Raw genomic sequence first — 27,756 nt, forward strand, 5'->3', positions numbered from 1 at the left:
GAAAGAATTCAAACAATCTGTGCCCCGTTGTTAGTATACATCTACTCCAGCATGAACAGTTACTCACCTTGTATTCCTCCCTAACACGCCTATCAAAAACGCCGTGGCAGTCCGTCCGGGGGTCGACCATCCCATGCAAGATATTCAGAGTATTACATATAGAGGCAATAAGGGACTTTTTTTTCTCTCACTTCTCTTCCATGTCCTCGATGTCAGCCTTCTCGCCTTCGCCCTCCCCGTCTGCATCGCCATCAACCAGCGCATTCCCTCCAACTCGTCGACCAGCGCCATACACCATCTCCATCAACTTAGCTTTCTGCTTATCCCTGACTTCCTTAAGGTAATCGTGCGCTCCATCCAGCCCCTTTATCTGTCCATGGATAATCATCTCCATCGCATTCTCTCCGCCAACTGCATCTTCACCTGAGCCTCCGACACCACTGCCATGTGCGGAGGTGGTACTTATCCCCACCAACGGACCAAGCGTCATGCCCATTGAACTATTGCCGCCTCTGAGAAGGGGGCTGACAAGCTTGCGCCGGAGGGCTTCGAGGTTTGCTTTCAGTGCGAGGAGTCTGCCTCGGTGGTCCATGAGTAAATGCTTGTTGGCGACGGTCCGCTGGCGCACAGAGGAAAGCAGGCGTCGGTTTTTCTCATATTTGCGCAGTGCCATCGCATTAGAGCCCAGGACGCGAGTCCATAGGGATGAAAGCAGTTCTCCCTCGGCGCGCTCTTGGGCATTGGATTCTCGAACAACGGTGCGCTGCAGGTTGAGGAATTGTCTGTCTATGGACTCGAAGAGGGTGAAAAGGGAGGTGGAGTGGGTTAGTTCGTTGTTTATGCTTTCTTCAAGCACCGAGAGCAGCTCGGTGAAGGCGTGGGTTAGTGTTAGCTGGGTGCGCTGTGAACGGGTGCGGCCGAATAGTGCCGTTATCAACGAGCCCAGACGTGTGGGGATGGGTGCAACGGGCATGTCGGCCATTGTTTCGTTGCTGAGCCCGTGGCTTGCATTGGCCGATAGGCTGGTTGGTAGTGTTTCAAGCACACCCAGACGTGACAGCATGTTGTGGAAATTATCGAAGAATATCGACGATAGGGTATTGGGTGGTTGAGATGAGAGTGCTTCGAGCTCTCTTCGTGCCCATTCCATTACGATTAGAATGGAATCAATGTCTGCGTCGACATTGGCGAAGAACCGCGTGAGCTCCAGCGAGAGCGAGTTCAGCGATTGAGACAGCTCGTCTAGTTCTCTCACTATGATCGGGGCACTTGTCATGTTTGTTCCCCGTACGGACTCAGCCAGGTCCCATACTGCAACCCCAGTCTCCTGCAACGTCCCAATCTGTTGCACACCATTCTCTGAATAATATATCAGCGGCTCAAATGACCTTGTGAAGCTGGATAACTTGACAATGTCTGGCACAGGTGGCAGCGGCGGCGGCAAAAATAATGCCCGCATGAATGTAAGTGATATCAGCGCAACCGCCACGGAGAGTAATGTCGACGATCTGGTCTGTGTCATCGAATCGAACTTTGCTCCCATGTAGTTGAAGAATGCGACAAAGGGTTCGCGATGTTGGACTTCAGCGCGGACTGCAAATCGGATATCTAGACGGTCAATAAGTCATGGTTCCAAGTAAATTCTGGAAAAAAGCAAGCCATCTTACAATTCGTAATCGACTCAGGCTCTTTCTCCGGTTTGCAGTCAGAGACTGCCTTGAACTCGTGTTTATCACCTTTGTTCCTCTCGTCCGCTTCTATAGTTGAAGTTGCTGCCGCCTTTGGGGCTGCTTCTGTTCTGCTTTCTGGAGACGGACTTGGAGAACGGCCTTTGACCGGTGAATCTGTTCCCTGGGGCAGTGGTATGGTAGCTGGTAATATTAGTTCACTTGTCTCTTCCTTCAGCGTCACTGTTGCTGTGGTCGTCGATGTCGGCTTCTCAGGCGCATCCTCATACTGCGGACTGACTTCCCTGGACCGTGTCCCAGGGCTGTGTGGTTGCAAATGCTCTGGTTTGAAGTCGGGCTGGTTACGCATGTACGGCTGCTGTCTGTACCATGCTGCGCCAGCCATCATTGCTGGGTGATACCCTAGAGCTGAATGCTGTTTGGGCGTTTGATATTCTGGCCTGGTGAATGTGGCCCGTAGACCAGGCGGAGACCATGGGCTGCTTGACCGAGAGATGTTCCCATCTTGCTCAGATGGAGAAGCCTCTGAAATACCCGAGCGGAAGCCGGAATGTTGCGACGGAAGACCGAAGAACGGCGACCGGTGCGCGTACTGTTCTTCAAAGTCTTCTAGCGAGGCGTCGAGGGACGGATGGTCATCAAAGACATTGTCCAGATCATGTATGGGATCCGTTGCCATCATGGCAGCGACGTCTCCCTCTCTTTGTTACTTCAGCTATGCGCTGGCCGTGTAGTTCTTTTGCGCGGCGGGGGGAAGTGCTTCGTTTCACCCAGACCCGGTAGACGCCCTAGAAACGACTGTCCTGCTATCAATGATGGGTTGATCGGGTACGACGTATTGTATGCCCGTCGATATCTCTTGTTCTAGAGTCAGATTGATGTTTGCGACTATGCTCACAAGGTAGGTATCTTCCCCCTTACCCTTGGATGGAAAAGCAGAAACAACGTAGAGACACAAAAGATGTTGCGACAACCTTGCGTAGTTATCGATAAGAAAAAAGCGACTGCTGCCTTGCGTAGGCCAGAGAATGAGAAAGATAAAGGGTCGTATCTCAGACCGTTCACTGTTGAAGATGCGATCGGTGCGATGCGATGCGCTGTCCGTTGTGTAAGAAACACGGTTCAGATGAATCCAGAGCAGAGGATCAAATTCAAACTGGGCAGTTATACATTCAGAGATACTCAGAGGGACTTTCTCTGGAACATTCATTCATGAGACCTGAGGTCTTATTCTTGAGTCTTTTCAGTTCTTCGTATTTGGTTTTCAAACAGGCGCGATATCGACAGCCGCCGCCAGTATTCACCAGTTCAGCCTGGATCGTCAGTCTTTTAGTTCTGTAGTTATGGCTCGTGTACTTATTTTATTTAAAATCGGCAGCACTTCTTCCTCTCTTGACAGTAGAATATAATGCTCTGCAGCTGTTCAAGAGATGAAGCCGAAGTAGTTGAGAGTTGCGGCCGAAGTCGAAGTCGAGGCCGGACAACCCAGGAACTTGCGTCACGTTATCATGAACTGCGAGAGATCCCCGCCCTTCTCGTCTCTGCAGAAGCTCGAGAATCATCGCTGGCCCTCTCCGGACTCGCAACTGGCCCGGGTCTTACAGGGTAACTCCGCCGGGCGCATGGTTGGCTGGAGATGCAGCCAACTGACCTGCACTCTCAGCCAGTAATCGGGCCTGGTGGCGGTGGCTGGTCCAATAATGCGACGGGAAGCCGTGTTTCATCTGCCATGCCTGCATCTTATGATGTTACTTATTGGCCAGGATGCTGGTGCTCTTGATGCTTCTTCGTAGTCGTTGCGAGCGAGCCCTTGCACCATCAAGCTCATCGCTAGTTCTCATATCAGGTTCCCGGCGGGATGCCACTCCTGTACCCCTTCCCACCAGTTGTTTGTCCCAAAGACAGCCTTTAAGGTCTTCGTATAATAAATGCTCGCTGCTGCCTGGCTCAAGATCGTCATCTAGTCGTTGGAACCGTGAGAGAGCATGAGGGGAGCCATTTTCTGATATCCACACCCAGCACCGCTAGAGCCATGTACAAGTATCATATGACCTCTCCTCAGACCAAGCCTGAGCTGGCTATACTCCACTGTCTAGCGGCAAAAAACCGGGAGTCGTTGATGCGTCAGCATCCCGGTTGACCGGTAGGATAAGACTTTCGTCGAGATTCTGTTGAATAACGTCTGCTATCGGCTTGACTTTCGCAGTAGTGAGCATACCCCAGGCTGCGCGTACGCAGTAAGGTCAACATAGAAGCGACAACGATCTTCTTGTTCGACGGGTATAGGATCTTTAGGTATATCTCAGGTCTGTTGATATTCTTGGGCCTTGACTGCCAGGGTGGCTCTCGCTCCGCACTTTACGCTGATACTCAGATCGTCTTTCTCTTGGCCGTCTCAATCTCAGCATCCTGAGGAAGAGACATATGTGCATCACATTAATATCTTGGAGTCTTGTCCGATATCACAGGCGTCTTCCATGGCCTGGAGTTGTTGGTTTATGTTGCAGTTGAAAGACTGTGGTTGAAATAACCTTAAATACTCTAATGGCATCACCATCCAATATCAGCTGTGGGTACGGAGTACAACCTGCGTCTTCAAGCAAGCAAACTCCGGGTTGGACCCATTGCTTTAAATCATTATTGGTTTGCTAGAGATGATTAATAGAGAATTATGCACATAACATTGAAGTTCTAAGGGTAGAAGTTCTTTCTATTCAATAACCTATGATTGTACCGCTAGCTATAACATACCCATACGGCTCGTAAGGTACCATTTATTCAGGATGGAAAGCGGAATGTACTGATTAATAATGAACTGAGAGCGGAGACTATATATTCATTTTATCGTAAGGTGACCCTCGAGTAGCAGGACACGACATCAAAAGGAGACATGTTACAGGTTGGTGGGAGAGAACGGGAGTCAGAGAAACAAGATTCCCTTGATCTATCAGAGGTACAGTACTATGAAACAACAACATAAAAATAAAAACACAAGGCGAAGAAAAAGGAGTAACATCTAAGTGGGAAGAAAATGTTCTTTTGGTATTGTTGGTACATGCCACCTTCTATTTTTTTTTTCCTGGGTCCTCGTAATTCGTCCATTCCGTTGTTGTGTGGGCGAAGGTGAGGAATGGTAGAGAAACAGTGGAATATTAGGCGGAGATGGTATACGGAAGAGTTAGATGGTACAGGTGGGTTGGTGTGTCATGGAGAGTAGTCGGGTTGAAGTGTTTATTTGGTGTTCTCTTGGAGGAAGCTGTGCTATTGTTAGATGCATTACCATGAAAATAATGGGGCAGACTGAACATACGTGATGAGGTCGTTGCGGTCCTTGGCCTTCTTGAGACCACCAAAGGCCATCTTGGTACCGGGGATGTACTTCTTTGGGTTCTCGAGGTACTCGAACTATGAAAAGATTAGAATACCGCTTGCTGGTTAAAAGGCGACGTAAACTTACGAGAGTATCTTGGTCCCAAGTGACGCCCTTCTGCTTGTTGGCGTCGGTGTAGGAGAAACCCTCGACCTGGCCGGACTTGCGCCCGAAGAGGCCATAAAGGTTGGGGCCGACCTTGTTGGCGCCGCCATCTTCTAGGGTGTGGCAGGAAGCACAGCGGGTCTAGAGATATGTTAGCTGGGGAAGAACTAAAGCAAATATTGAGCTGTATTTTACTGACCTTGAAGAGACCGGCACCCTTGGAGGCATCACCTGGAAGACGGGCAGGTTTGTTAGCTTTATCCATCTCTTTCAAAAGATCCTCTTGTTTCTGCTGCTCTCTGCGCTTTTCATCTTCAACAAGGCTATCAATGACCGACAGGGCCCAGATAGAGCATGTTGCACACATGATGAGCGTTACAAGAAGCAGCAGATAACAGATAGCATGTACGAGGGTGAGCTGTACAGTACAGCTCAGAGAGAATAGCGGGATACCAGGCAGGTGTTGATAAGCCTGCAGCCTTACTGACTTTGATATCAGCAGGACAGAGCGATAGGACAGGGCTCATGGGACTGTCTGGCTGCAAACTAGCCCTTGCCTTTATCCTTCACTCTGGAGCTACAGCAGCAGCGAACAAGCAGAGTGAAGTAACGGCCAGGCCATTATGTCCATCCCAATTATTCCTATCGCTATCCGGCATCTCCTCTATTGTTCTCCAAGCTGCACCGAGCTCTCGTTGCTGTCCTTTTGCTGAGAGCCAGCTCAATCCAACAACTTACCAGCAGAGAAAGAATCAGCACCCTTGGCCATTGTGTCAGAGTATGTGTGCAAGACGGAAACGAAGGTTCGGTATAGTCCAAAAGACGTCGATTGAGGGTATATAGAGTCGTGTGTTTGATAAATGCAGCGGATTGACGGAAGGAAGAAAAGTTGAATTCGAAGCAAAAAAGTTGAAAAGTTTTATTTCTTGACGTAGAAAAAGAAAAAGCACGTGTTTTGGCTTGATGACGGAGGAGCGCGGGTTTAGGGAGACGCTGATTGGTTAAGACCGAAGAATAGCCAATCAGAGAGCTGTATTAGTCACGGTCTTGGTAGTTACCGGGAAAAGCCGGAGAGACCCGGGCCGAAGTTTATCCTTCACGTGACTCAATAGACCTGAGTAAGGGACGGTAAGGGAGGCAATGATGCTGTGTAAAAAGGGGCCGGGGAGGCCAGATGAAGATACAGATGGAGAGCGAAAGGATATACTCGATAGTTAATACGGGATAGTAATAATGGCATGGCTGAGAAGAGAGAGCAAGCGAGGTAGCCATTCTTGGAGCAAAGCGCAACTAGGTTGGTGATTCTAAGTACTTTCCCAGCAACTGTTAAATTGCTATCAGCAGAATCCAGTTAAACAATAGGCGTAGACCATCAGTATTGAACTGGAATCCATCTTTATTGATAGTCGCTTCAACTGCTGTCTCATATCAAATGATCAACCAATCAGATTAAAGAGAGCTTCAAAAGTCAAAAATATATCACGTGATATAGAAATCTCAACTTTCATAACGGCGACGAGATAGAGAAGAAGAGCAGGATAGAAGATAGAATCTCTTCAAACTAGCAGCGGGGAGTAACGGAGGCGGCACAATGGCTGCTTCATCAAGCATACCGTCCTTTCTCCTCCCGCGAGGGGGCCTCTCTCAGTCCTCACTGCAATATCTCCGAACCACACCACGAAGAACGCTCCTCCGTCATGCCAACTTCTCGTCTTCCTCGGCCTCTCATGCTGCTCCTACAAAGCCCAGAGTGCTGGAGAAACCAGACAAATTTCGCCCTCCATCCCACCCAGCTCGCCGAGTGGTCAATCCCAACAAGTCACCCAGGAACTACCCCGGTCCTCCTCCAACCGCAAAGGAGATAGAAGATCGCAAGACGAAGAGATACCCCAATATGTTCCCTCCGGAGGGTACAGTACTATTCAAGTTTCTAACCAATAAGGGCATTCATGTCTGGATATCGATGGTAAGCATTGGGGTGAATCTATCAAGTCACACCAAGATTCTAACAGTGTTTGAACAGAGCGTCCTTTTCTCCCTTGCATATTTCACTTGGTCGACGAACTTTAAACGCACATCTCCATACGCACATCTACTACCAGGCTGGTCTCAGCTATTCTCGAGCCCAATAAGTACTATATCTCAATTCTTTACAGTGATGAAGATGCACGCCGAGCATACTACGGTGATATCAAAGGAGAAGCGGAAGCGGATTTCAGATGACATTGATAAACGCAAGGAGTACCGTATTGCCCATGGGCTGGAAGAAGATGATAGGGTGAAGGCGGACGATGCCCAGGCTGCTGAAGGAGCTGAGAATGCTGTGGTAGAGGGCGCGAATAACGTCCAGGGCGTGAGTTCAGAGGGGACTGCACCAATGAGAAAGCCAAAGAGATGGCTGGGCATCTGGTGAGAGATTAGAGAGCCCATTTAACTTTTTATTGGTAGATATGGGTTGCTTGGAATTTCCCTACTGTATACTATGTTACGATAAGCGTTTTTTTTTTTTTTTTTTGGAGGATTAAATTAATTCGTTTGTAGAATGTCTGGTATCTATGCTCACTTGAGGCCTGGTGCATGTACTTCCTGTTATCGTATAGGTGCTACCGGATGGCTGTTGCTGTCCATCGGAGCCTCGTCAATCTGCTCACAGGTTGTTGACACCAGGGCTAGCGCAGAAGTCTCTGGCAAGCCATTCTGTGGCCGGCGTGTTTAAGCAATCGCCTCGTGCAGGAATAATAGTTATATCCCTTTTCTCACACTCTATTCAGTCGACCTCCACCATCTCCAGTCCCTCCATGACCTCATCACCCACGCCGCCAGGTTGAAGAACCAACTTGGCAATCCTCGAAACGACTTCCCTCTTCACTCCACCGCGGCGAGGAGTCCAAACCCCCTCATTCTCAGTAGTAGCGGAAAAGTTGCTAGTGTCGGCAGTCGTGAGTCCTATAGTAGCTGCATTAATGGCATCCGGCACTCCAGGATGTGTCATACGGGCTGGTGGATCAATTGTTCGGATAGCAAGTAGTTTTAAGCCACCGGGACCTGACGTCTGTTTGTTCTCGTCTCGAGCAACAGAGACACAGAAGACAGAGTCAGCTACAGCAATTTCCTCTCTACTTGGATCAAATATCACATTTTGTCCAACGGAAATAACTAGAAGAGATATTGGCGGGCGAAATATATGCTGTGTAGGAGAGGTTTTAGACGTTTTACGAGGGTATAAATATTCAGCTGCGTCCCAATCATCGTCAAACATTGGGTCTTCTTCGTCTTTTGATATTAGCCGCGGGAGCTTGGTAGATAGTAGTGCGAGATGTGTCGTTAAAGATAGCAACGGTAGGGGGTACGATAGCGGCGGGGATAGAAGTAATATCTGCACACATTAGTAGACTGTAGCTCACAATACGCTTGTGGCAAGGAACTCACGTCAACGTAGACCCTCCAATGCCAGCCCTGGTTAATAACCAGCCTCTCCTTTAAACCACCTGATTCCGCTAATGATCCGGATCCAGACTGTATGAGGCCCTCCCTCATCATCTCTGCCAAAAATACAGGTAACGGGTCATCATCTCTCAAGCCCGGAATCTCAATGGACATCTCGACCCACGAGCCGGATCCCGACACTTTTATCTTCCCTCCACTTGACTCTTTATCTTCATCTTCGCTCTCGTGCTCGTGCTCCTGCGCCGCGCTCTGTTCCAGTGTGCTCACAAACACTGTCTTCTCTACTTCCGCTTTAACTCCCACAATTGCTTGTGTTCCGTCGGCAAATCCTATGCGCGCGCTGCCATTCGCATTCGGTACTATGTTTGTTTCTGCTGTTAACGGCCGAAATTGTGTTGCTGAGCGGCCATCTGGTCGAATTGGGTTTTTGGGATACGAGAGTGAGGTGTGAAGGTAGGATAACTCTGCTGGTGAAAAGTTTGAGACCTGGAGCGTAGAACTTGGTGGTGCGGGGGCCATCTCCGCGGTATCTTAACTTATTACTGATATCCCGCTTAGCAGAGTCCGAAGTCTGGTAGAAGGATGAGCGTATTGAGGAGTATCGATAGAAACGCGGAGTTGGATGAATGAATCTAAAATATTCGTTACTGGGTAGAGCCGCACTGGCTCTCGAAACTCAAAATAGATAACTAAACGCGGAATGTCTATTAGTCAGCACATCCGGCGCTACAATCCGCCAATTGCGAGTAACTAATGAGCTTGCTAGGTTTGGCTACTTTGATCCCCAATCACAATCTCCTCCCCTATGTTAAGAGGCCTAACCCCTGACCCTATAGTACTAGGCCGGAGATAAAAGATCAGCTCATGCAGGATGTTCAATAGAGACGAAAGCAAAGAGAAAGTTGATAAAACGAATGTTATAGTTAATTTGACACAGTCAAATGGACATCAAATCAAGTTGATGAACCATTTTATCCAATAGAAAGAAAAAGAACTTAAGGAGAGACTATTTAAACTAATAGATGCGTATACCCCATCAAATACCAGCAGGCATAGTAAGCGCTGCCAGCTTCGTGCAAGAGAGTGATGCGTTAAGCCTCCAATAAGAAGACGACCGATGGCTCAAGCCAAACACTGTATATCCCTTAGAGCTGCAGGGCCCTTCTCCACCACGCCTCATCTTTGGTGCTATACTTTAGCAGATCTTCAAGTCCACCTTGGGCGGCCCTTCTCTGCTCGGGAGTGAGGACAATGGGCCCCCTGCTCAGAAGCATCTCAGCAAGAGCATCGGCATCTGCGGCATCCACCCTTCTTTTTTCGATCGTAGCGCGCAGCCCAGAGCTATTGATTTTCAAGGCCAGTAGATCTTCGGGAGTTGCGTACGGAAGCTCGGGCAGTCTGACTTGGCCAAGGCGCCTGGCTCCAGAAGGCGTAAAGGGAGACTTCAGTCGGGTGTTAGAATGGCTTGAATAGCGATTGTAGGAGGTTGCGACAATATTAGGGTTAAAAATACCTGCCATGATGGTGGAAAGTCTACCTGAATATTCTTTCCATCAGGGTGCCTCCATAAAAAGTACTGTGACCGCTGGGTAAAGGGGCTTCCTGGGATACCGAGCAGCTTCTGCTTCACAGTTTGCGGCGCTCCAGGGATAGAGGTCAGTAAATCAACGTCCTATAACTAACATCTTAGAATGAGAGATCTCAGCAATATATGAACATATATGGTATCTTCTCACCATCGTTCGTCGCCCCTTAGGAAGATGTTTCCAGACACCCAGGCCGCCGATAACGGTCATATATGTGTCAGAAAATTCCGGGAACTTCTCTTGTAGTTCTTTGATCGCAGCTCGGGCAGCATCCTCAAGTTCCGGGAACGTAGGCTGATCTTGGGCTATTGCTGGGGAGTTGAAAATATAAAGAAAAATAACAACAAGTAAACATTGTAGAACAAGTTTCTGAGGTCCATATTCTCTTTTGGATCAGCGTCGGAGCTAGGTTGAGTAGAGCGATGAGAAAGGGGGTAAGATGTAGCCGTAGAAAGGTTAGCCTCCGTTACTCTGAGGTGTGAACAATTGGATATTTCCTCCGACATTAGAAGTGTCTACCGCCATATATATACCTTTTATGATAAGCTGAGGTAGAGGTAGAAATCTTCCCAGTTCTACCTCGTTGTCCTTAACAAGGAATTAATGATCAGGTATCGGGGGTTGTGTCCAGCCAGCTGGGCCATAGAGTTGCCCCCACACCAGTAGCAGCATGTCGAAGCTCTATGTTGACACCGTGCCATCATCCTGCCGTTCCCTAAGCCATCGTTGAGTGACCTTTCAAAAATCCCTGGACTGCACTTATATCGGCTTACAATAACAGCTTGAAGCCTGCCTAAAATGTGATTGAAGCTTCATACTTGAGGTCTGCACTCCTCCAGAGCATCCATGTGATACATACAACTCGACATCACATATGTTGGCATACTCTTGAAACCGAGGAACTACCCGCTACCAGCCTGAGAAATTCAACGGTGGTATCAGATCGTATATGCATGCAGCAGTCAGCCCGGGCTTTCGGGAAGTGGCAAGACGCCCCCATTTGTTTGAATCCCAGGATAGATGTCGAAAGTGGCCAAATCAGGCCATGGTTATCCAAGGGTAAAAGTTCCCAGTTTCGTATGCATACTCCTAAAGTGTGGGTGGAGGTATGCAAAGATGCCAGCTTATATAGCGGGAGGACTCTTTGGATCATTGAAGGCCCCTACAATAAAAAAGGATACGGTATCAATAAAAAGTATGCAGTATAGAGGCGGACCTAGTGACAGTTGTTCTCTTGTAGCGAAAACATGGGCACATTGAAGTAACAGTCTTACTGCAGGAGTTGGCTAGATGCGTTAACGAATTAAGGAGTAGTGGCCGTCAACAGGGGTAAAAACTAATAACAAGTGTCAGGCACAGGATACCAAAGAACCTAAACGCGCTGGACTAGAAGCGATAGCTGGCGAATAAGAGCAACAGTATAATGGTTGGGGGTGGCTGTGGGAGAGACTGACATGAATAGATAGTCCCATGGAAGAACAGGCTTATAGCCGGGACTTGGGTACCTTAAGACCTCAGGGTCTCTGGAAGTTTGGCTAGACGTTGTAGGAACCAGCAGTTATGCCCGAAGGACACGTACTCTTTATTTTTTTTCCTTTGGGAATTTGAAAAAAAAGAATAGCCCTACTAACTAGTTAATGCATGACATCAGAGAGAAATGACATGCGACTGCTCTCAGGTCCACCAGCTTGAGTCCTCTAGTTGTTTGACCTTAGGGATTCCTAACATTGTGGACCAGCAATTCCTTGCCTAAACGTGGAACTATAACACTAGTTAACGCCATAAGGTTCGCGAGTTAGTTATAAAAACACCAATGAGCTCCTTTTCAACACTTACTTATATCACCACGCTCATCCAGAGCCTCCGCTTAAATCACCGACGCTCTACAAGCCATCACCATGGATATTCAGATACTCTCTGACTTGCACTTGGAATCTCCCTCGGCTTATGATCTCTTCTCCGCCCCGCCGAAAGCCCCCTATCTCGCTTTGCTAGGCGACATAGGCAATGTCCGCGACAAGGGGTTCTTCTCCTTCATCGAAACTCAACTTCGGTGGTTCCAGACTGTCTTCTTCCTGATGGGGAACCATGAGCCGTATAACTCTAGCTGGGAAGAGTCAAGGAAACAAATTACCAACTTTTCGCTCAAGGTTAGCCAGCGAAAAGATGAAGGGCTCGGAACATTCGTCTTCTTAGATCGGACAAGATACGATGTAACCGCTGATATTACAGTCCTGGGGTGCACGCTATACTCGCATATTCCTGCCCAGCAAGAGGCAGCTGTTGGTATGGGACTGAACGACTTCTTTCGAATTGATAACTGGTCGGTACCGGATCATAACATTGCTCATGCTGGTGATCTCGCATGGCTGAATGAACAAGTTACATCCATCACGTCCTCGGAGCCTGGAAGAAAAATTGTCATTTTCACCCATCACGGGCCCCTTTCCGCCGATGGGAGAGCCACCAGCCCTATACATATAGATAGTCCTATCAGTGGGGGGTTTGCAACGGATTTGACAGATGAGGAGTGTTGGAAGAGCCCGAATGTATGTTTTTGGGCCTTTGGGCACACGCATTTCAACTGTGATTTTACTCTCGAGGTAGAGGGTTCTAAGAGGAGGATCTTAACCAATCAACGCGGGTATTACTTTAAACAAGCAACAGGCTTCGATGTCGGAATGGTGGCCAGGGTTGTTTAGTCGGGAGTTGTGTTATCCGAATTGGAACGGTATTCTCGGGCATTTGGCATTGTAAAGTCTCTTGAGGGCAGTTATGAACATAACAGTATTGTTGAATCTATACCCTTATTGACCGGCATGTAGCCCTTTTGATTGATACTCACGAGAATAATAATTTTTATGAGGTCGCTTGTTGTTCTCAGATTAAACAATTTGAGTTTTTGTTTTGGTCCATTTTTTGAACTCTAAATTCACGTGACTTATTTGTCATCATACGCTAGTCACGTCATATGGAAGTAGGTTTCTCAGCGGGAAACGAAGAAGGAAGATCAACACCAGGCTTGCTACTGAAGGGCGAGGTATAGCCAACAACAATGTCTTCCCCTAGGACGGTACCGCTATCAACGCATCTCCATTATCTATCCCAGTGTCTAGAATTAGCGTCCCAGTCGCCCCCTAAACCAACCAACTTTCGTGTGGGGGCTATCCTGCTTCTCCGTCTCTATCCCAGCAGCGATACCGCGGAACTTAAGGAAACGATACTGTCAACAGGGTACACTCTAGAGCTACGCGGAAACACCCACGCAGAACAGTGCTGTTTTGCAAAGCTCGCCTCCCATTATGGTGTGGCTGAGGAGGATCTTGGAGAAATTCTAGAAAAGAAACGAGGCAGCGAGGCTCAGATAGAGCTATACGTTACCATGGAGCCATGTGCGAAAAGACTTTCCGGTAACAAGCCTTGTGTGGATCGTATCATCGAAACAAGGAAAGATGGGAAAAACGGTGTTGACAGGGTATATTTCGGCGTGAAGGAGCCAGGAACTTTCGTCGGCCAGTCCCAAGGCTGTAAGAAGCTTGATGAGGCTGGTGTTCAATGGAACCTTATCGAGGGGATGGAAGATCAAATATTAGAAATTGCAATGGCCGGGCACGAAAAGCAGGAGAAACATAGCTCAAGGGTAGATGAAGCGGATCAGACTGTCTTGGTTGATAGAGCTGAGGAAGAGGCACGCAGGGGAGAGCCCATCCCAAGAAATCCCAAAAAAAGAATGATGGAGGGAGGATAGACCGATCTTTGCGTTCAGTTTGAAATGTGTTAATTATTAAACTTCCGTGCTTCTTACAACATAATGAGGACCGCCACTATCAGGACCGGTCTAGATAATAACCCTGCGAATTTTCTTTTGAACATTGCGGTCCCACCATTTCTTACGCTCACGTTCAAGTTGTTCGAATTGTGATTTTCTGCCCGCGAGCTACCACTGACGCCCACACCCGAATTCCCGCTTCCATTGGCCTGGTTCGACTCTGAAGTTGAGCCCGACTGGGACGGCATAGGGGTCTGGATCGGAGGCGACGGGCCTCTCATCCATGGTGGATCGCAGTTTGTATCTGGAGGGCAGCAGGCTGGCGCACCGCCTCTTTGATGGTAGCAGATAGACGGAGCAGGGCAGTCAACTTTTTCATAATCTGATTGATTGCATGTTGGGTTCCGCTTGGGTGTTTGTGGATAATATCTATTCCCGCTTATAGATACATCTCGATCAGACAGTGGTCGAGTGGCGTTGGGATAAGGAAATGTTGCTGAGAGGCTTGCATGAAGCAGAATTAAGGAGAACCAAACTTGAAGGAGCGCCATGGTATACGTGGAGCAATGGAAGCGGTATTGGTGGGAAGAAGAATAAGACGGGGAAATAAGCCAACTTATAAACTGAACATACCATATTGCTAGACTGCTTCGGAAGAACGATTGATACACCCAGGCAAACAACTCCTTTCAGGCATCAGATTTGGTATACAGGCAAATAAAACAGACATGATGCTTTGGAATGGCGCCCTACTTATGCAGACAGGCATAGATGGGTGGTTAGCTTATGCTAGCTTATACTATAGCGTACTGGGTGTTAGTTGTATTTGAAGCAAACATGTCTGAAGCGGGTATGATGCTGCATGCAAAATCTTAGACGATGGTCTTTTGTTTGTCAGGCATTGAGTGCTGGGCAATGCCGGCTGAAGACATATTCCAGTTTGCTCTCTGAGGCTATCTCATGGCCTCTTACTCCATACCTCGCGTTATCTTCTTCGTTTTCTTTGAAAGGCGAAAAATGTTGGAACAGTTGCTCCGCCGCCACCTCCTGGTCCATCTCGCTTAGCATCAGACGATAAGTTCCGCTTTCTCGCCTATTCTTGAGTTCATATAATATTGGCGCTGCGATCGATGTCCGCTGGAGCTCACCCACAAACACGTGATCAACACTTAGTGGACATAACTAGCCCGCCCGCGGCCCGTGTTCAGAATTAGGTTAGCTTATATAAGCAGAACCATCGCTGCTTGTGGGGAACGCCAAGTCCAGCTGATAACCTTGCAGCGACCACTACGGAGTATTTCGATCTCTATGGATACTAGTTAGGCCAACGAGCCACAGAGCAAGCTCCTACATACGTTTCCAATGTGTGGCTCATTTGTTGTTCGCTGACACGGCGGGCTCCACGGACACATCTTCTGGTTTGCCGCTCTCTGGGGGTGTTACGATGGGTGCCTTAATTCACGCACTGATTAGCTGCCGACCAATGATCGGACTCAGCCAGCTTCTTACATCCAAAGGTACTATTCCCACAACATTTCACATCTGGGGTCTCCTTCAGGCGTCTGCTCTCTCTAATCAAATGCCTTGCGGCCGTATGTCTCGTATGTACTATATTCTGGCTGTAGGTTCTTCGCTCCAGCTCATCACAGTTTTGTGCAAGGCAATCCTTGACTGCAAGTCAGCTTAGAAGCACTCGTAGCTCATCCGATGATCTTCATCGTCTTCCCCAAAGCCCAGATATCTCATCCGATTGAATCTTGGTCAAGGATTGTATATGTTCTCATCGCAAAAAAAATCTCACGCGGGCGCTCGCATGCCTTCTCACCCAAGTTCGGATCTGTTCACCAGCCCCATTCAGGAAGGGTGACATGAAGTCCAGCACTGGCTTGCGGGGCCCTTTGGGTAATTGAGTCTAGATCTATGACTTGAATAATGCACAGGGCTGCACCAGGATCGGGGATACCTAGGCGAATGAGATAAAGTATAACTGCAATGAGCTCATCAAGAATCCAGGAGATAGGTGGGCAGAGAATCAACAGGTACGCTTATGCGTATAACATACCGCCGAAGGTATTCTGGCGGCAAAAAAGACAGGATATGTTGTGCAACAGGTGGCGACTTTACCACCAACCTACCCATAGTCTTTCTGATCCTCCTGCTGCCTCTTCTCGCTCATCTTCCTTGGTATCGCTGGCATCGTCAAAATGTAAGAGGGCATTATGTTGATAACTATAGGAAGCACTAGGTTAGCTACCCCATACTGAGCAGAGGAATATTGATTTATAGGGATGTGGGCGGCGTCAATGGTGACATCGTGGAGGTGTCCCCGACTACTCTTCCTATTTCTTTGAGCCGATGCGCGGTATCTATATAACTATTTCAGCCTCAATGGTTTCCCTTGATATCTCAGTCTCAAGTATCATAATTAGGTGACTCACCCACTCGGACCATAACAGGTACTAGTTAGTCAATATTTATAGGCGATGTCAACGTTGCCTCCCCCTTCCTCTCGTTCTGCTTCCTCCCGCTTTCTTTCGTCTCTTCTGGCGAGCTTTTGCGGCTGCGGTAGGGTTGGGATGATAGAGGACCTTGAGGTTCCCCCCTTTGATACCATGACCTATGAGGGTATTGGGATCTCCTATCAATCTGGCCGTTTTAATAGCATTTGCAAGGACTGCGCCCGGGTCTTGTCCCTGTGTCAGCTATCTTGACTATGGCGGAGAGAGTATGATAAAAGGATGTGAAAAAACATACGGCTGCTCTCTGCTTTGGTGGTTTTTCGTATATGATATACGGGTCGCCGGGCTTTCTAAACCGCGCAGGTGGCTCCTCATACCCATACCTTATCGCTTGGGTATATGGCCAGTTGCCTCTTTCTGCCGTTCATCCGTCTCATCATTGGCCTTCGAACTTATTAACGTGGTTTGGATCCAAAGTGCTGTACCCTCTCACTTACTCTTGGATGCTTCCCGCTATCTCCGCAACACTTTGGGGGTCATCAGTCTTGAAGTGTTTGGCCCTGGTTAGGAATCAATAGGGTTATAGTTTTGAGCGTGCTGGTTTAGAGAGATGAAATCATCCGTGTAAGTTGTTCTAGCATGCACTTCTGTTCTTGGTGGAAAAACCGCAATGTATGTTTTTTGTGTTCGCTACTACTGTTGCATCCATCACTTTCACTGCCTTCACAGTTTTTGCCGCCAAGGCTATCCGGCTCCCCGGTCACTTTGGCAGGGCATCTGGTAACTGCAAGTCAAAGCCATGCAACTGTGTCTTCCACTCTGCCGTAATGGCACAAGATGTAATATGCATGCACGGAGGGTATAGTTCTAGGCAATGATGCTTGTTGCAAGGTCATTGACCTAGCGGGCCATTTGTCCGCACGATGGCCACCCATCCCATCTGCATGGTCCTTATATGGTATATTTGGCACCCAACATGGCTTATTCTTTTCCGTAGTGCCTGGAATGCGTGTATAAATATTGATGTACAATCAATGTGTATCCAGAAAGGGATTATGTTCGTTCAGTGGTGTGGTCGTGGAAGCGCGCTAACTAAAATTAAGCGCCAGACGCGAACTTAAAACGCGAACTAACTAGTTAGTTAATCCTTTCGATTAAAATGTGACATACATTAACACTGAAGCGCTACATCTAGTTACATACGGAACTTTTGAGAGTACTACGCCATATCACGTCGCGATAATGGCCAAATGGCGCATGGCGTCCAAAATACTCACAAGGAAGAGCTTATACCCCCCGACGGCCTCACGTTCTATCCAGCCTACTGCTATAAAGCATCGCCGACGCACTTCACATGGGTGAAACTGAGCGCCGTAAATGTCCATCGTCTGACACGTCGCAGTGGATACGAAGGTATTATAAACAGAAGTACACGGTGCAATCAAATCTACGAGTGTAAGGGGCTAACACATTTCAGTAGGACAAAATATATACTTTTACAAAAACCACCCTATCCAATTCATCTGTCTGGCGGGTGTGATCGTCTCTCGTGAAGAGCATGTTCGAAGAACAATATTGACACTAGACGACAGCTCAGGGTCGAATATTGAAATAGTATGCTCAAAAAGACAAGTTGAACTACCGGACTCCCAGCCAGTTAAAGCTAAGACTGGTGCAGCCGTAGCAGCTGCAGACCCACAACGAGTCTCCGAATACATCACATCTACCACCAAAGAGGCGTTGGACATCAAGTCACTCGTTCCTGGCGTAATAGCTAAGTTTAAAGGAACAGTGATAAAGTTCCGCAATATAAAACAGCTCCATCTAGAGCGTTTCGTGCTTCTGCCTGACATGGATGGGGAGATGCGGTTCTGGGAAGAGCGGACGCGGTTTTTGGTTGATGTACTTTCTGTGCCGTGGTATTTGACCCCGGAGCAGGTAGAACAGTTGAGGATTGAAGGGGCAGGACTGGAGGAAAAGAAGAAGAAGCGGTCCAAGGCTAAAGAGCACGAGAAGGAAAGAAGGGAAAGGAGAAGGGCGGAGAGGGAGGAGAAGGATTATGAGCGAATTGTCCGGAGGTATCAGAGGGAGGAAGAGGTGAGGAGGAAGTATGCTGAGAGTAGTAGGGAGGTTAGTGCTCGGTTTAGGAAAAGTGGGAAAAGATGAACAACTTTTCATTTCATTTCATTTTATTTTATTTTTTGTCAAAACTATGGAAATACACTATGAAAGAAAGACCCCAACATTGCTTCCGCCCATTAACGGCACTGGTCCGACATAAATACATACAAATCAATTCAACGATATTCCCAAAACTTGTCATAATCAGAGAAACGGGTTCGACTCTCCGTTCTTTTTCTGCCCCTGTCTCTATCGGACACGGGGTTACGATAGAAATCCTCATCACTGCCCCATGAGGTTCGACGACGGCTTTTGTCCCCGTCCCAGTCTAGATCTCTGTCTCTGTCTCTGTCTCTATCTCTATCCTTGTCCCGTCCATGATGCCGCTTGGAGTCATCGTGAGTATGGGGATGGCTATGCTGATGTGGATGGGTATGAGCATGAGATTGTGGATGCGTGTTCCCGTGATGGGAAGAAGAGTACTTGGAGTTGACATCGTCTCGAGGGCTCGAAAAGTCATCGTCATCGTCACCGGAATAAACTACCACATGTTTTTTGCCAAAGCTTACTCCTGAGTTTGAATCTGGGTGACGGGAGGTAGAGGTGGTAGGGTGTGGACTGGTATCTTCTCGATACCCTTTGGTCCCTCCTGGCATGCTATAAGGTTTCCGTTCCCGCTCAATGGGCTGCACTGGTTGTGCTGCAGCATCAACATCAGCGACATCGGCACTAGCAACAATGACATGGTCATCTTCATCAATTGCGTCTTCGACCGTTGCAGCCGGTGGGAACTGCCTGGGGCGGACGTCGGTACTTGCTGGCCGTGAGGGAATGCCGGTCGATGTATTGTCCACAGTTGACTTGGCTCGGGGTTGGCGCATGGGAGGCCCTCCAAGCATGCCTTGCGTTAATTCGACATGGCAATGTGTAGTTATCCATCTGTCAAGGGTCTCCTTGATATCATAGTCAGGTAACTGCGGGAAAAGTTTCCTTCGTAGCTCTTTTGGGAATCTTTCCGTCCTATCATCCGGGTTAGTGATGGGTATGTTTTGTACAATATTTTTAACACGCTCAAATTCCCGCTCTGGGTGTGCTTGGATCATCATGGACATCCAGCGCTCGAAACCACGTGGAGTTAGGCCTGGGATATCAGGGCGTTCGTCAAGTTGGTCTTGGACGAGGTGGTGTTCAATGCTCAAAGATCGGAAAAGGCGAGAGATGGATGATGTCCGGTTATCAAAGATATCTATGCATGGTTAGCTTTGGTATGAAGGGAGATACACGAGTGGAGCGGTACCTTGCCATGGATATGAGTCTGAAGATACTCTGTGATCACGATAGAATTTCTGCAACTTCTCTGGCGTGATAACCAGGGTATTACCAGGCGGGTAGGTCTCAATCTATGACTAGTTAGATATCATGCAAACGAGCTCCATATATCAGAGAAGGGGTTTCGTACCATATGAAGAGCAATACCTCGCAGGAGCTGTCCTGCTCTGCTGGTAGGCATATCATCCTTATCAAAGAGGGTTCCCCATGGCTTCTCAGAAATAGCCTCGTTTGTGACAGTTGAGTGTCTAGATGGGCCCTTGGAAGGATTGGTGCCATTCCGGCCACCGTTAAACGACCCGATAGATGATCCTCTCGCTCTATCTATACCGGGGGATGTGGTTTGCTGCTGGCCGTTATCAGCAGGATTTTGCACCTGAGGGCCGTTGTATGCGCTCCCATCAACCCTAGACGAGATAGGAGGGTAAGATGACTGAGCCGGCGCATTAGAAAGGTCAGGCTGCCCTGGTATAGAAGGCTGAGGCGGTCCATATGGGCTTGTGGCGATAGGAGGACTGAGAGAGTTCGGGTTAGGGCTCTGCCTGTTGTAGCTTGACTGCGATAGAGCAGGTGTTGGAGGCTGATAGACCGTCTGTTGCTGCGCCTGCTGCTGCGAGGGATGAGAGGGAGGCGGAGGGGCGTTCCCTGGGCCTGGCGCCCGGAGCTGCTGTATCACTGCTGCCGTGACCTGGGCTATCAGATCAGTTGACGGATAGTTTGGGTCAGGTACCCGAGGCGTTGGCGGTTCTGGCTGCGACGACGTGCGTGAAAACGGCTGCTTCACGGCGTCTGCAGCCTGGGGAGGAGGCCCAACGGGCGGAGGATAGTACGTCGCCTGTTCAACATACTCTACTCCCTGGCCTGGTGCTGCTGATGCCGCAGGGTATGGCACTTGCTGTGGTTGCTGCTGCTGCTGCTGCTGGGGTGGCGGAGGGAGGAGGGGGGGGGGGAGGAGGCGGATGGGAAGACGGGTCTTGCTCGACAGGATACTCTCCGTACGATGGCTGCAGATAGCCGGGATACGGTGCGTTCGACGGCTTGGTGCTGCTGATATTGGCGCTGCTGCTGGTGCTGCCGCCGCCGTTGTTGGTGTTGATGTTGTTGATGTTGCTGCTGCTGCTGGTGTAGCTGTTGCTGGTGCTGGCGTTGGGATTGAACCCCGGGGGGTCGAACGAGGCGCGGTATCCGTCGTACGCCATCTTCTCGTCCAGAATCAACAACTCTCTCGCTGTGTTATCCGGTCAGCGCATGTCGAGCATCGATCGGGCAGGGCGACGAGGCACAGGAGGGCTCCGAGTGCTGGCGGGAGTCGCTGGTCGCAAGTCGCATCGCAAATTGTTCGTCTTTGCCCGGCTTCCTTGACTGCGAGCGAGGCTGTGACGTCGTCAAGTGATCCCTGTCATGTGCGGCGCTGCGTCTGCTACAATATAGCGAGCCATCGATATAGCTGCCATGCCGCGTCTCAGGGGGCTGGCTAGGCCGTCTATATTCCCTGGCATGAGTGATTCTGGCGTTTTCATCTCTACGTTGATGGCTGGCTATCGCAGGAGTGCGTCTGAGGCGATTCTCCCAGTGCTGAGATAACTAGATGCCTGATGATACCCAGCCTGACGATGGCCAGGACAGGCCTGAAGGATTCCTACACCATGGACTGATCCTTCAGAGGTATAAGAAGTACTCGTCTACTTCTTATATGCTATGAAGGCATCTTCTTGACTCGCCCTTGTTATACCTGTCATGTGTCTAGTAAAGCTGCGAGCTCTTCTGCAACGAATACTGCGTCGCTTCACATCAAGTACTCAGAGCGACCCAGACCACAATACCACGGATGCATCTGAAGCCCCAAGTTGCCGATTTCCTCTCGATGATGACAGTTCAGATGCGTTAACCCTGCCGGATGGTCGGAAACTTGGTTATGCGCAGTATGGATTGTTGACGGGGAAGCCTATCTTTTATCTACATGGCCTGCCGGGAGCTCGCACTGAAGCTGCATGCTTTGAAGATCTTGCCCGGGAGCTGGGAGCCCGTATAATTGCTACTGATCGGCCTGGGATTGGCTGGAGCTCACCTCATGCAGGTCGGTCGCTTCTCGACCACCCAAAGGACCTGGAAGAGCTTGCAAACCATCTCAAGCTAGATAAATATGGAGTACTAGTAAGGATTGGTTATCCCATAACGCTGCTTCAAGAACATCACAAATTGACAAAAATCGACAGGGAATTTCTGGAGGCGGGCCATATGCACTCGCTTGTGCTGCATCGCTACCGCCAGAAAAACTTAAAGCAGTCTCTATCATCTGTGGCCTTGGCCCTCCAGACATCGGTATGAAGGGCGCATGCTGGGCTAACTGGCTAGGATTCACTCTCGGATACCGCTACTTTCCCATGGCTACTGGATGGTATCTCAAACGCCAGCTGGCAGCAAACCTAGACCTAAGTGATGAGAAACGATACCAGAAACTACGAAAGGAGGTGTTGAAGTCCAAGTCCATGCCTGAAAAGGACCGTGAGATCATGAAGGACGAAAGTACTCTGAGGTTATTCCTACGGACAAGTCGGCAAAGCTTTTCCCAAGGCAGTGACGCAGCAGTACAGGATGGCAGGCTGATGTGCATGGACTTTGGCTTTCGAGTGGAAGATATACGTCCAGACTTGCCTGTGCAGCTTTGGTATGGGAAACAGGACGTTGCTGTTCCACTTAACCATGGGGTGCAGATAGCTGCAAGGCTCGGCGGCCAAGCAGCTTTAAGGGTCGTGGATGAGACGCATTTGAGCATATGGGCGAATTACGGTGAGGAGGCATTGAGGGAGCTTGTGAGGAGTATTTGAAATAAATGTATTTGTGCAAGACAGTCACGCCTCAGTCAGGCTTGGTAGAGCCAGCTATATTGCAAAGAACACTCTCCACATAGTTTCAAAGCAGTCGACCTGCTAATATTCCCTTTAAACACTAACTACAGTTCCGGAAGCAGCCCGACTCCAAGTCATAAACATATCATATTGGCCTCTATTCCATGTAAGCATGTCTATACCTAACCCTAAGAAGACCGAAGGAGGCTTACTATGCAGAGCAGTAAACCCGGAAGCTAACACTGTCAGAAGGGATCCTGAAATCGGCCTGCCCGTTGAATACAGCAGTGAAATAGCCGGTGCAATCCTTTCCCCTGAAAAAGTTTCCCTGGGTACAGTCGTCGATCTCAAAGATTGGGCCTTTGATCTCGTTGAAGCATTTGCCGTGCTCAGGTTTGCCACCTTCCTGGAGGGTATTCGAGTCATAATCGGTGATTCTCCATGCCAGCGTGGGAGAAGACACCGCTGACATGACGGTACAAGCTGAAATGATGCTAGTGAGCTTCATATTGACTGTCCAGATAAATGATTAGTTGCTTGGAGTTATCTAAAGGAGCTTTCAGCCCAAAAAACAACGTACTGATTTGTAAATGAAGATGCTAGGGGTAGGTATGGGTGCTCTGAAAAATGATAGTATTGAAATTATCTGGAAATGCTTGGAGAAACAAAAGCTGATCCATATACAATTTAGTCGGAGAGGCCGCAAGATTAACATGATCTGATATGTGCCGATATAGTTACCGGTAGGTTGACAGGTCTTTCCCGAAAAGCAGTTCAATATAAAATAGTGATACTGCATAAAATGAAAAACAGCCACAGGCAGATATGAAATTCAGCCATAGAAGCCAGAGCGGCCTCAAACTCCATCCATACCAATCACCTTACTGCATTTCCTCATTAAGGCATTGAATGCCTCTTTTTTAACGCCATGTTTAAGATCTAGGGTGTATTCTTGGGTCTGGAAATATGGGCTGATAGTCCAATATCGGGATGTGGCGCTGTTGAGTATATCAATGTGCAAGACGTTGGCGTGTGCAAGGGACTTTCCAGAGAAGCTTCACCGGAAGCAGAGCAGCATGAGATCTAGATATCCAGGAAGAAATGTCTAAAATATGGATCATGTCACGATCGTGAAACAGCTGTTGATCTGTATAGCACATCAACGCTTATTGGAGACGGGATTTGATTAGAGTGTGTGAAAACAGTGGTGTTCAAGCTGGTCACTGGTTGATTTTGAAGACAACCATACGGAAGGGCCGGCCCACTAATTAACTAGATCAGATCTGCGTAACGAGGAGGCCGATATAGATTTAGCCTTGAGCACCACACACTGTAGGCGTACGCCAAAGGACCATTTTGTAGCACTCTTCGTGTATATGCGGCATCCCCACAGAGGATGCCATGGCTAATCGACTGAGCAAATACCTTCCCATTCTGGTTCACAGCTTCCGTTTTAATTTACTTAGTGGCGGAACTAAGCCAATGCCGGAATTTCAGGACTTGTAAGACATCGAGGCTTCAGGAAGATGTTACCCGGGCTTTACCAGAAAATGCGGGGACTGGACCGTTGACTAATGATATCATAGCAACCATGCCTTTGAGTCGGGTTCATAGTAAGTTCATAGCCCTGACTGCTGACATTGAGTATCCTATCCAGGTCCTCGGGAATGTCTCTTCTAAGCTTCACCCTCGTAGCCTGTACTCTAAGCCGTTTAAAAACGGGCATCCTGCGTCTGGACTGAGCCTGGTAAATTTCATGGAAGATATTGCGAGCAATATCCTCATTTAGAGCTGCATTCATAACTGAGTTTTTTATCTTTGCAAAATTTTGCGGTAAATAGTCTTCGATGGTGGGAGACGGTCTAGTGTCTTGATAGCAAATACAGTCGAGGTACAGACACAAGTCTTTCAAATGAAGAAGACAGCCTATAGACTGGTATACGGCCATGTCTTGTGACTCCAGGACTCGTGGGATGAGAAGGCAGACCGTTCTCAATTCTGAACAGCGTGATGTAAGGTCCCGGATTGTATCCAATGTTAAGGTAAAATCCGTCACCATCAAGTGAGATTGTGTCCGAGGGAAGAGCCAGATTCGTTGCAACGAGTTGTGACGGTCTATTATGGCCTTGAGCGAGTCATCGCCAAAATTCCCAGTAAGTTTAAGCGTGACCAGAGGAGGCAGGCTTCGAAGGAAGACACTTGTCGCTCCGTCCATCCAGGGATGTTCGTCCCAATTGTCGCTCTCTAGGCGTAGATCGAGGGTCTTAAGCGAGGTAAAATTATACGTGCTCGCCTCTTTCAAGCTGAACGGGTCTATGATGGTGTCCAGAATAAGCTCTCGTAATGACGAGAAGACAATTCGTTCATTCCATCCTTGAAGTCTACCCAATAAAAATCCGCTAAATTTCATGGTGTGGAGTTCGCCACGCACGTCAACGTCAGGGTTTAGGGTATTGTTAGGGAATATATCTCGTTTTGGTCGGTGTTCAACACGCCTGTTGTATGTGATCGGTGACATTGAACTGGCAATAACTTGTACATGTCTGAGGCTTGGAGCCAGTCCTTGGCTCATTCTAGCCACAGCCATGTCATGATAATCAAGTAGTCTTTCGGATTCATTCCATCCGTAATGCAGGATAATGCAGTGCAATGAAGGAGAAGTAGCCAGTGAGTACTCGTGTTTATCCAAGCCTCGTGACCACCCCTTGTAAGAATAAAGGTTCCTCAGCCCAAAATTATGGAGGTGAAGCTTACAACTGGGTAGGCTTTGGTGTAGCACATCCAGCAAGCATGGTGGGAACTGGTTAGCGCAGTCAAAGACAAGGTCTTGAAGGGCGCGGAGCTGGGCCACGAAATGAGCCACTGGAGTCCGTACTTATCCAGCTCTACAGTGACTTCTGGGAGCTCGAGAAGGTTTGTATACGGGATATATTTCGCACTTTCAAGCTCATCATCGGTATCAACCATGCAATTCTTAGCCTGCCTTATTCGTTTTGGGGCCCAGGTATTTACATCAGCTGGGAGCTCCCCTTTAATCTCAAGTCGACGGACGGACCGAAAACCTGACGTACTCCGTAGCACACCATTCAAGTGATCCAAATCTTTAGTTAGTTTCCCCTGGTTCTCAACAACTAGGCGGATTTCTCGAAACCGTACTGCATTTGATGCCAGAGACCATCGCTGGCATACCAGGGCAAAATCATATAGGGAGGCTCTATAGCCAGAAGCAACGAAGTCGCAGATCTGCTGCAAGGTCTCCAGCGGAAGATCTTGAATAGTAGCCATGCCTGGAGATTGGGGAATGAAGAGCGAAAGATGGCGGGTATTGAACAACAATCGACAAGACGTATTATTATTATTATTGTTGCTGCCTTGCGGAGTATGTATAGTTACAGAGTCCAGCAAGGCGGCTGTTGGAGCCTCAAGTTTAAAGTTAAAGTTCAGCTATCGAATCACGTGCTTGATTTTAGCTCCACCTGCAGTCTTCAACCTTTTTTCCATTTCAATGCATTTGGGGCTCTGTCAACAGGTATAATTAACCAACAGATAGCTGTTGCTGAGATACATGGAGCATACTGTATCATTTTTTTTACTGTACATGGCCTCGCTGATACCTAGCTAGATACCCATACTAGAACCGCCGCTAGTGATACTAAGCCCGCAGAGAATGTCGGCCTGGTAGCACCGCTGGAGTGAAGTCCTGGGATATTAGAGCCGCCGTTTCCAGACATGCCATTATCACCTCCCTGGTTAGGGCTATCTTCCTCAGACAGACGCTTTGCTCTCACGCAGGCCATTTCAAGCTGCAGATTTTTCACGTCTTTGTAGAGGTCACCCTGCAGTGGCTTCCGAAGAACGAACATACCAACGCCTTTCTTGATCTGTTCGTCATACCCAGTGGCAGAGATCTTCTCTATAAGCCACGCAGCTTTGGAGCCTCCGGATGCATATATTAGAGTGTTCTTAGAACCTTCTCCGTTTTCAATAGCGAAAGCTCCTAGGTACCGTGAGCTACTTGTCTGCAGATCTTTATAATAAAAAAATAGATGGCATACCATATCCAAAAGTCTCGTTAAAGAAACCAACGGGGCATCCGGTATCTTCCAATATACGCTTCCCTTCTTCTGTTCTAGATTCTCCCCCATAATAGCTTCTAAGTTGGCTAATCGCCTCTCCGGGACTATATGCCCCGCCCGCTACTTCGGCTTTGAACCATGCTGCTAGGCTCCGGGAACATTTGGCTCCCCAAAGTCCATCACAGCCGTTGTTGCCTCCGCTCGGATTACCGGTAAAGTTCTCGTTCGCCAACACCACCATGTATGTTTCTGTATGCGCTGCTGGGTTCAGGTTGACTTCCGGGTACTCCAACCAGAATGCAACCTTTGAATCCGGTGCAGCAACCGAACCTTCGGGGACATATTGCTGATCGGCGTCCTCCTGAGTTTCCGAGTCGAATGCGTACACAAAGTCCACACCTTTGGGGAACAGTGGCTTAAACTCGAAGTGCACAGAGCCACGAGCCTTGGGATACAGACATTTCTGAAAGGTTTCGTCGACCAAGCAAGGGTCATACATGGCAATTGCAGCCTCAATGCGCAAAAGGCAAATAGTGAAAAAGAGCCATAAGTAGTAATCCATCTTGATGGAACTGCTTGCTAATGTGATGTTTAGCTTAATAACAAATAGGCTTATGCCTCATAGAAAAGGGATAACTCCATCCAGGCTCTCGTTCCCTTTTATATATTTGAGTCGGCGCAATAGTTTGTTAAATGTGGTCCGCGGAGTCTAACCTGGTTCCCCTAACCCCCGTGAGTAGTTACCCCGAATTGCTTTTGCGTGGTGATTTGCTGTAGAGCAATTGGTTTCCTCAAAGACTGGCCATCGAGAGAAGAATGTTCGTGTTAATCATAGACAACAAATCAGGTCATTGAAATGCTTAAAATTCCTATATTTAGGAAGTAAGCATGCGGTTAAATACGATGTTCCCCTGTGATAACTTGCATAACATCAAGGATGTCACCCAACCGTTCGGA

The 27,756-nt window shown here is 48.4% G+C and overlaps 12 protein-coding genes across 12 annotated transcripts; 6 read left to right on the forward strand and 6 right to left on the reverse strand.

The window, feature by feature from the left end:
• Nucleotides 1-187: 187 nt before the first annotated feature.
• TRV_06870 (uncharacterized protein) lies at nt 188-2,370 on the reverse strand (the record flags this gene model as incomplete). Its single annotated transcript, XM_003019045.1, has 2 exons — nt 188-1,608; nt 1,668-2,370. The coding sequence occupies 2 exons, from the start codon at nt 2,368-2,370 to the stop codon at nt 188-190; spliced, it is 2,124 nt and encodes a 707-aa protein (XP_003019091.1).
• Nucleotides 2,371-4,840: 2,470 nt separating this feature from the next.
• Nucleotides 4,841-5,530, reverse strand: TRV_06871 (uncharacterized protein; the record flags this gene model as incomplete). The annotated part of the gene is made up of 4 exons (XM_003019046.1): nt 4,841-4,949; nt 4,999-5,093; nt 5,146-5,304; nt 5,363-5,530. The coding sequence occupies 4 exons, from the start codon at nt 5,528-5,530 to the stop codon at nt 4,841-4,843; spliced, it is 531 nt and encodes a 176-aa protein (XP_003019092.1).
• A 1,224-nt stretch (nt 5,531-6,754) lies between these two features.
• TRV_06872 (uncharacterized protein) lies at nt 6,755-7,576 on the forward strand (the record flags this gene model as incomplete). Its single annotated transcript, XM_003019047.1, has 1 exon — nt 6,755-7,576. One exon carries the CDS (start codon nt 6,755-6,757, stop codon nt 7,574-7,576), a length of 822 nt encoding a protein of 273 aa, XP_003019093.1.
• A 354-nt stretch (nt 7,577-7,930) lies between these two features.
• On the reverse strand, nt 7,931-9,129 carry TRV_06873 (uncharacterized protein; the record flags this gene model as incomplete). Its single annotated transcript, XM_003019048.1, has 2 exons — nt 7,931-8,539; nt 8,593-9,129. The coding sequence occupies 2 exons, from the start codon at nt 9,127-9,129 to the stop codon at nt 7,931-7,933; spliced, it is 1,146 nt and encodes a 381-aa protein (XP_003019094.1).
• Nucleotides 9,130-9,755: 626 nt separating this feature from the next.
• Nucleotides 9,756-10,130, reverse strand: TRV_06874 (uncharacterized protein; the record flags this gene model as incomplete). The annotated part of the gene is made up of 1 exon (XM_003019049.1): nt 9,756-10,130. The coding sequence occupies one exon, from the start codon at nt 10,128-10,130 to the stop codon at nt 9,756-9,758; it is 375 nt and encodes a 124-aa protein (XP_003019095.1).
• A 1,964-nt stretch (nt 10,131-12,094) lies between these two features.
• On the forward strand, nt 12,095-12,898 carry TRV_06875 (uncharacterized protein; the record flags this gene model as incomplete). Its single annotated transcript, XM_003019050.1, has 1 exon — nt 12,095-12,898. One exon carries the CDS (start codon nt 12,095-12,097, stop codon nt 12,896-12,898), a length of 804 nt encoding a protein of 267 aa, XP_003019096.1.
• Nucleotides 12,899-13,251: 353 nt separating this feature from the next.
• On the forward strand, nt 13,252-13,944 carry TRV_06876 (DRAP deaminase, putative; the record flags this gene model as incomplete). Its single annotated transcript, XM_003019051.1, has 1 exon — nt 13,252-13,944. The coding sequence occupies one exon, from the start codon at nt 13,252-13,254 to the stop codon at nt 13,942-13,944; it is 693 nt and encodes a 230-aa protein (XP_003019097.1).
• Nucleotides 13,945-17,674: 3,730 nt separating this feature from the next.
• TRV_06877 (OB-fold nucleic acid binding domain protein) lies at nt 17,675-18,590 on the forward strand (the record flags this gene model as incomplete). The annotated part of the gene is made up of 2 exons (XM_003019052.1): nt 17,675-17,837; nt 17,905-18,590. 2 exons carry the CDS (start codon nt 17,675-17,677, stop codon nt 18,588-18,590), a joined length of 849 nt encoding a protein of 282 aa, XP_003019098.1.
• Nucleotides 18,591-18,721: 131 nt separating this feature from the next.
• TRV_06878 (uncharacterized protein) lies at nt 18,722-21,073 on the reverse strand (the record flags this gene model as incomplete). Its single annotated transcript, XM_003019053.1, has 4 exons — nt 18,722-19,791; nt 19,843-19,945; nt 20,005-20,670; nt 20,723-21,073. The coding sequence occupies 4 exons, from the start codon at nt 21,071-21,073 to the stop codon at nt 18,722-18,724; spliced, it is 2,190 nt and encodes a 729-aa protein (XP_003019099.1).
• Nucleotides 21,074-21,462: 389 nt separating this feature from the next.
• Nucleotides 21,463-22,702, forward strand: TRV_06879 (uncharacterized protein; the record flags this gene model as incomplete). The annotated part of the gene is made up of 3 exons (XM_003019054.1): nt 21,463-21,539; nt 21,671-22,028; nt 22,091-22,702. 3 exons carry the CDS (start codon nt 21,463-21,465, stop codon nt 22,700-22,702), a joined length of 1,047 nt encoding a protein of 348 aa, XP_003019100.1.
• Nucleotides 22,703-22,895: 193 nt separating this feature from the next.
• On the forward strand, nt 22,896-23,192 carry TRV_06880 (uncharacterized protein; the record flags this gene model as incomplete). Its single annotated transcript, XM_003019055.1, has 1 exon — nt 22,896-23,192. The coding sequence occupies one exon, from the start codon at nt 22,896-22,898 to the stop codon at nt 23,190-23,192; it is 297 nt and encodes a 98-aa protein (XP_003019101.1).
• A 1,071-nt stretch (nt 23,193-24,263) lies between these two features.
• TRV_06881 (uncharacterized protein) lies at nt 24,264-27,361 on the reverse strand (the record flags this gene model as incomplete). The annotated part of the gene is made up of 4 exons (XM_003019056.1): nt 24,264-25,427; nt 25,478-26,167; nt 26,356-26,720; nt 26,779-27,361. 4 exons carry the CDS (start codon nt 27,359-27,361, stop codon nt 24,264-24,266), a joined length of 2,802 nt encoding a protein of 933 aa, XP_003019102.1.
• Nucleotides 27,362-27,756: the final 395 nt, after the last annotated feature.

The sequence above is a fragment of the Trichophyton verrucosum genome (assembly GCF_000151505.1).
Source record: "Trichophyton verrucosum HKI 0517 chromosome Unknown contig00829_1.f1.exp, whole genome shotgun sequence".
Classification (NCBI taxonomy): Eukaryota; Fungi; Ascomycota; class Eurotiomycetes; order Onygenales; family Arthrodermataceae; genus Trichophyton; species Trichophyton verrucosum.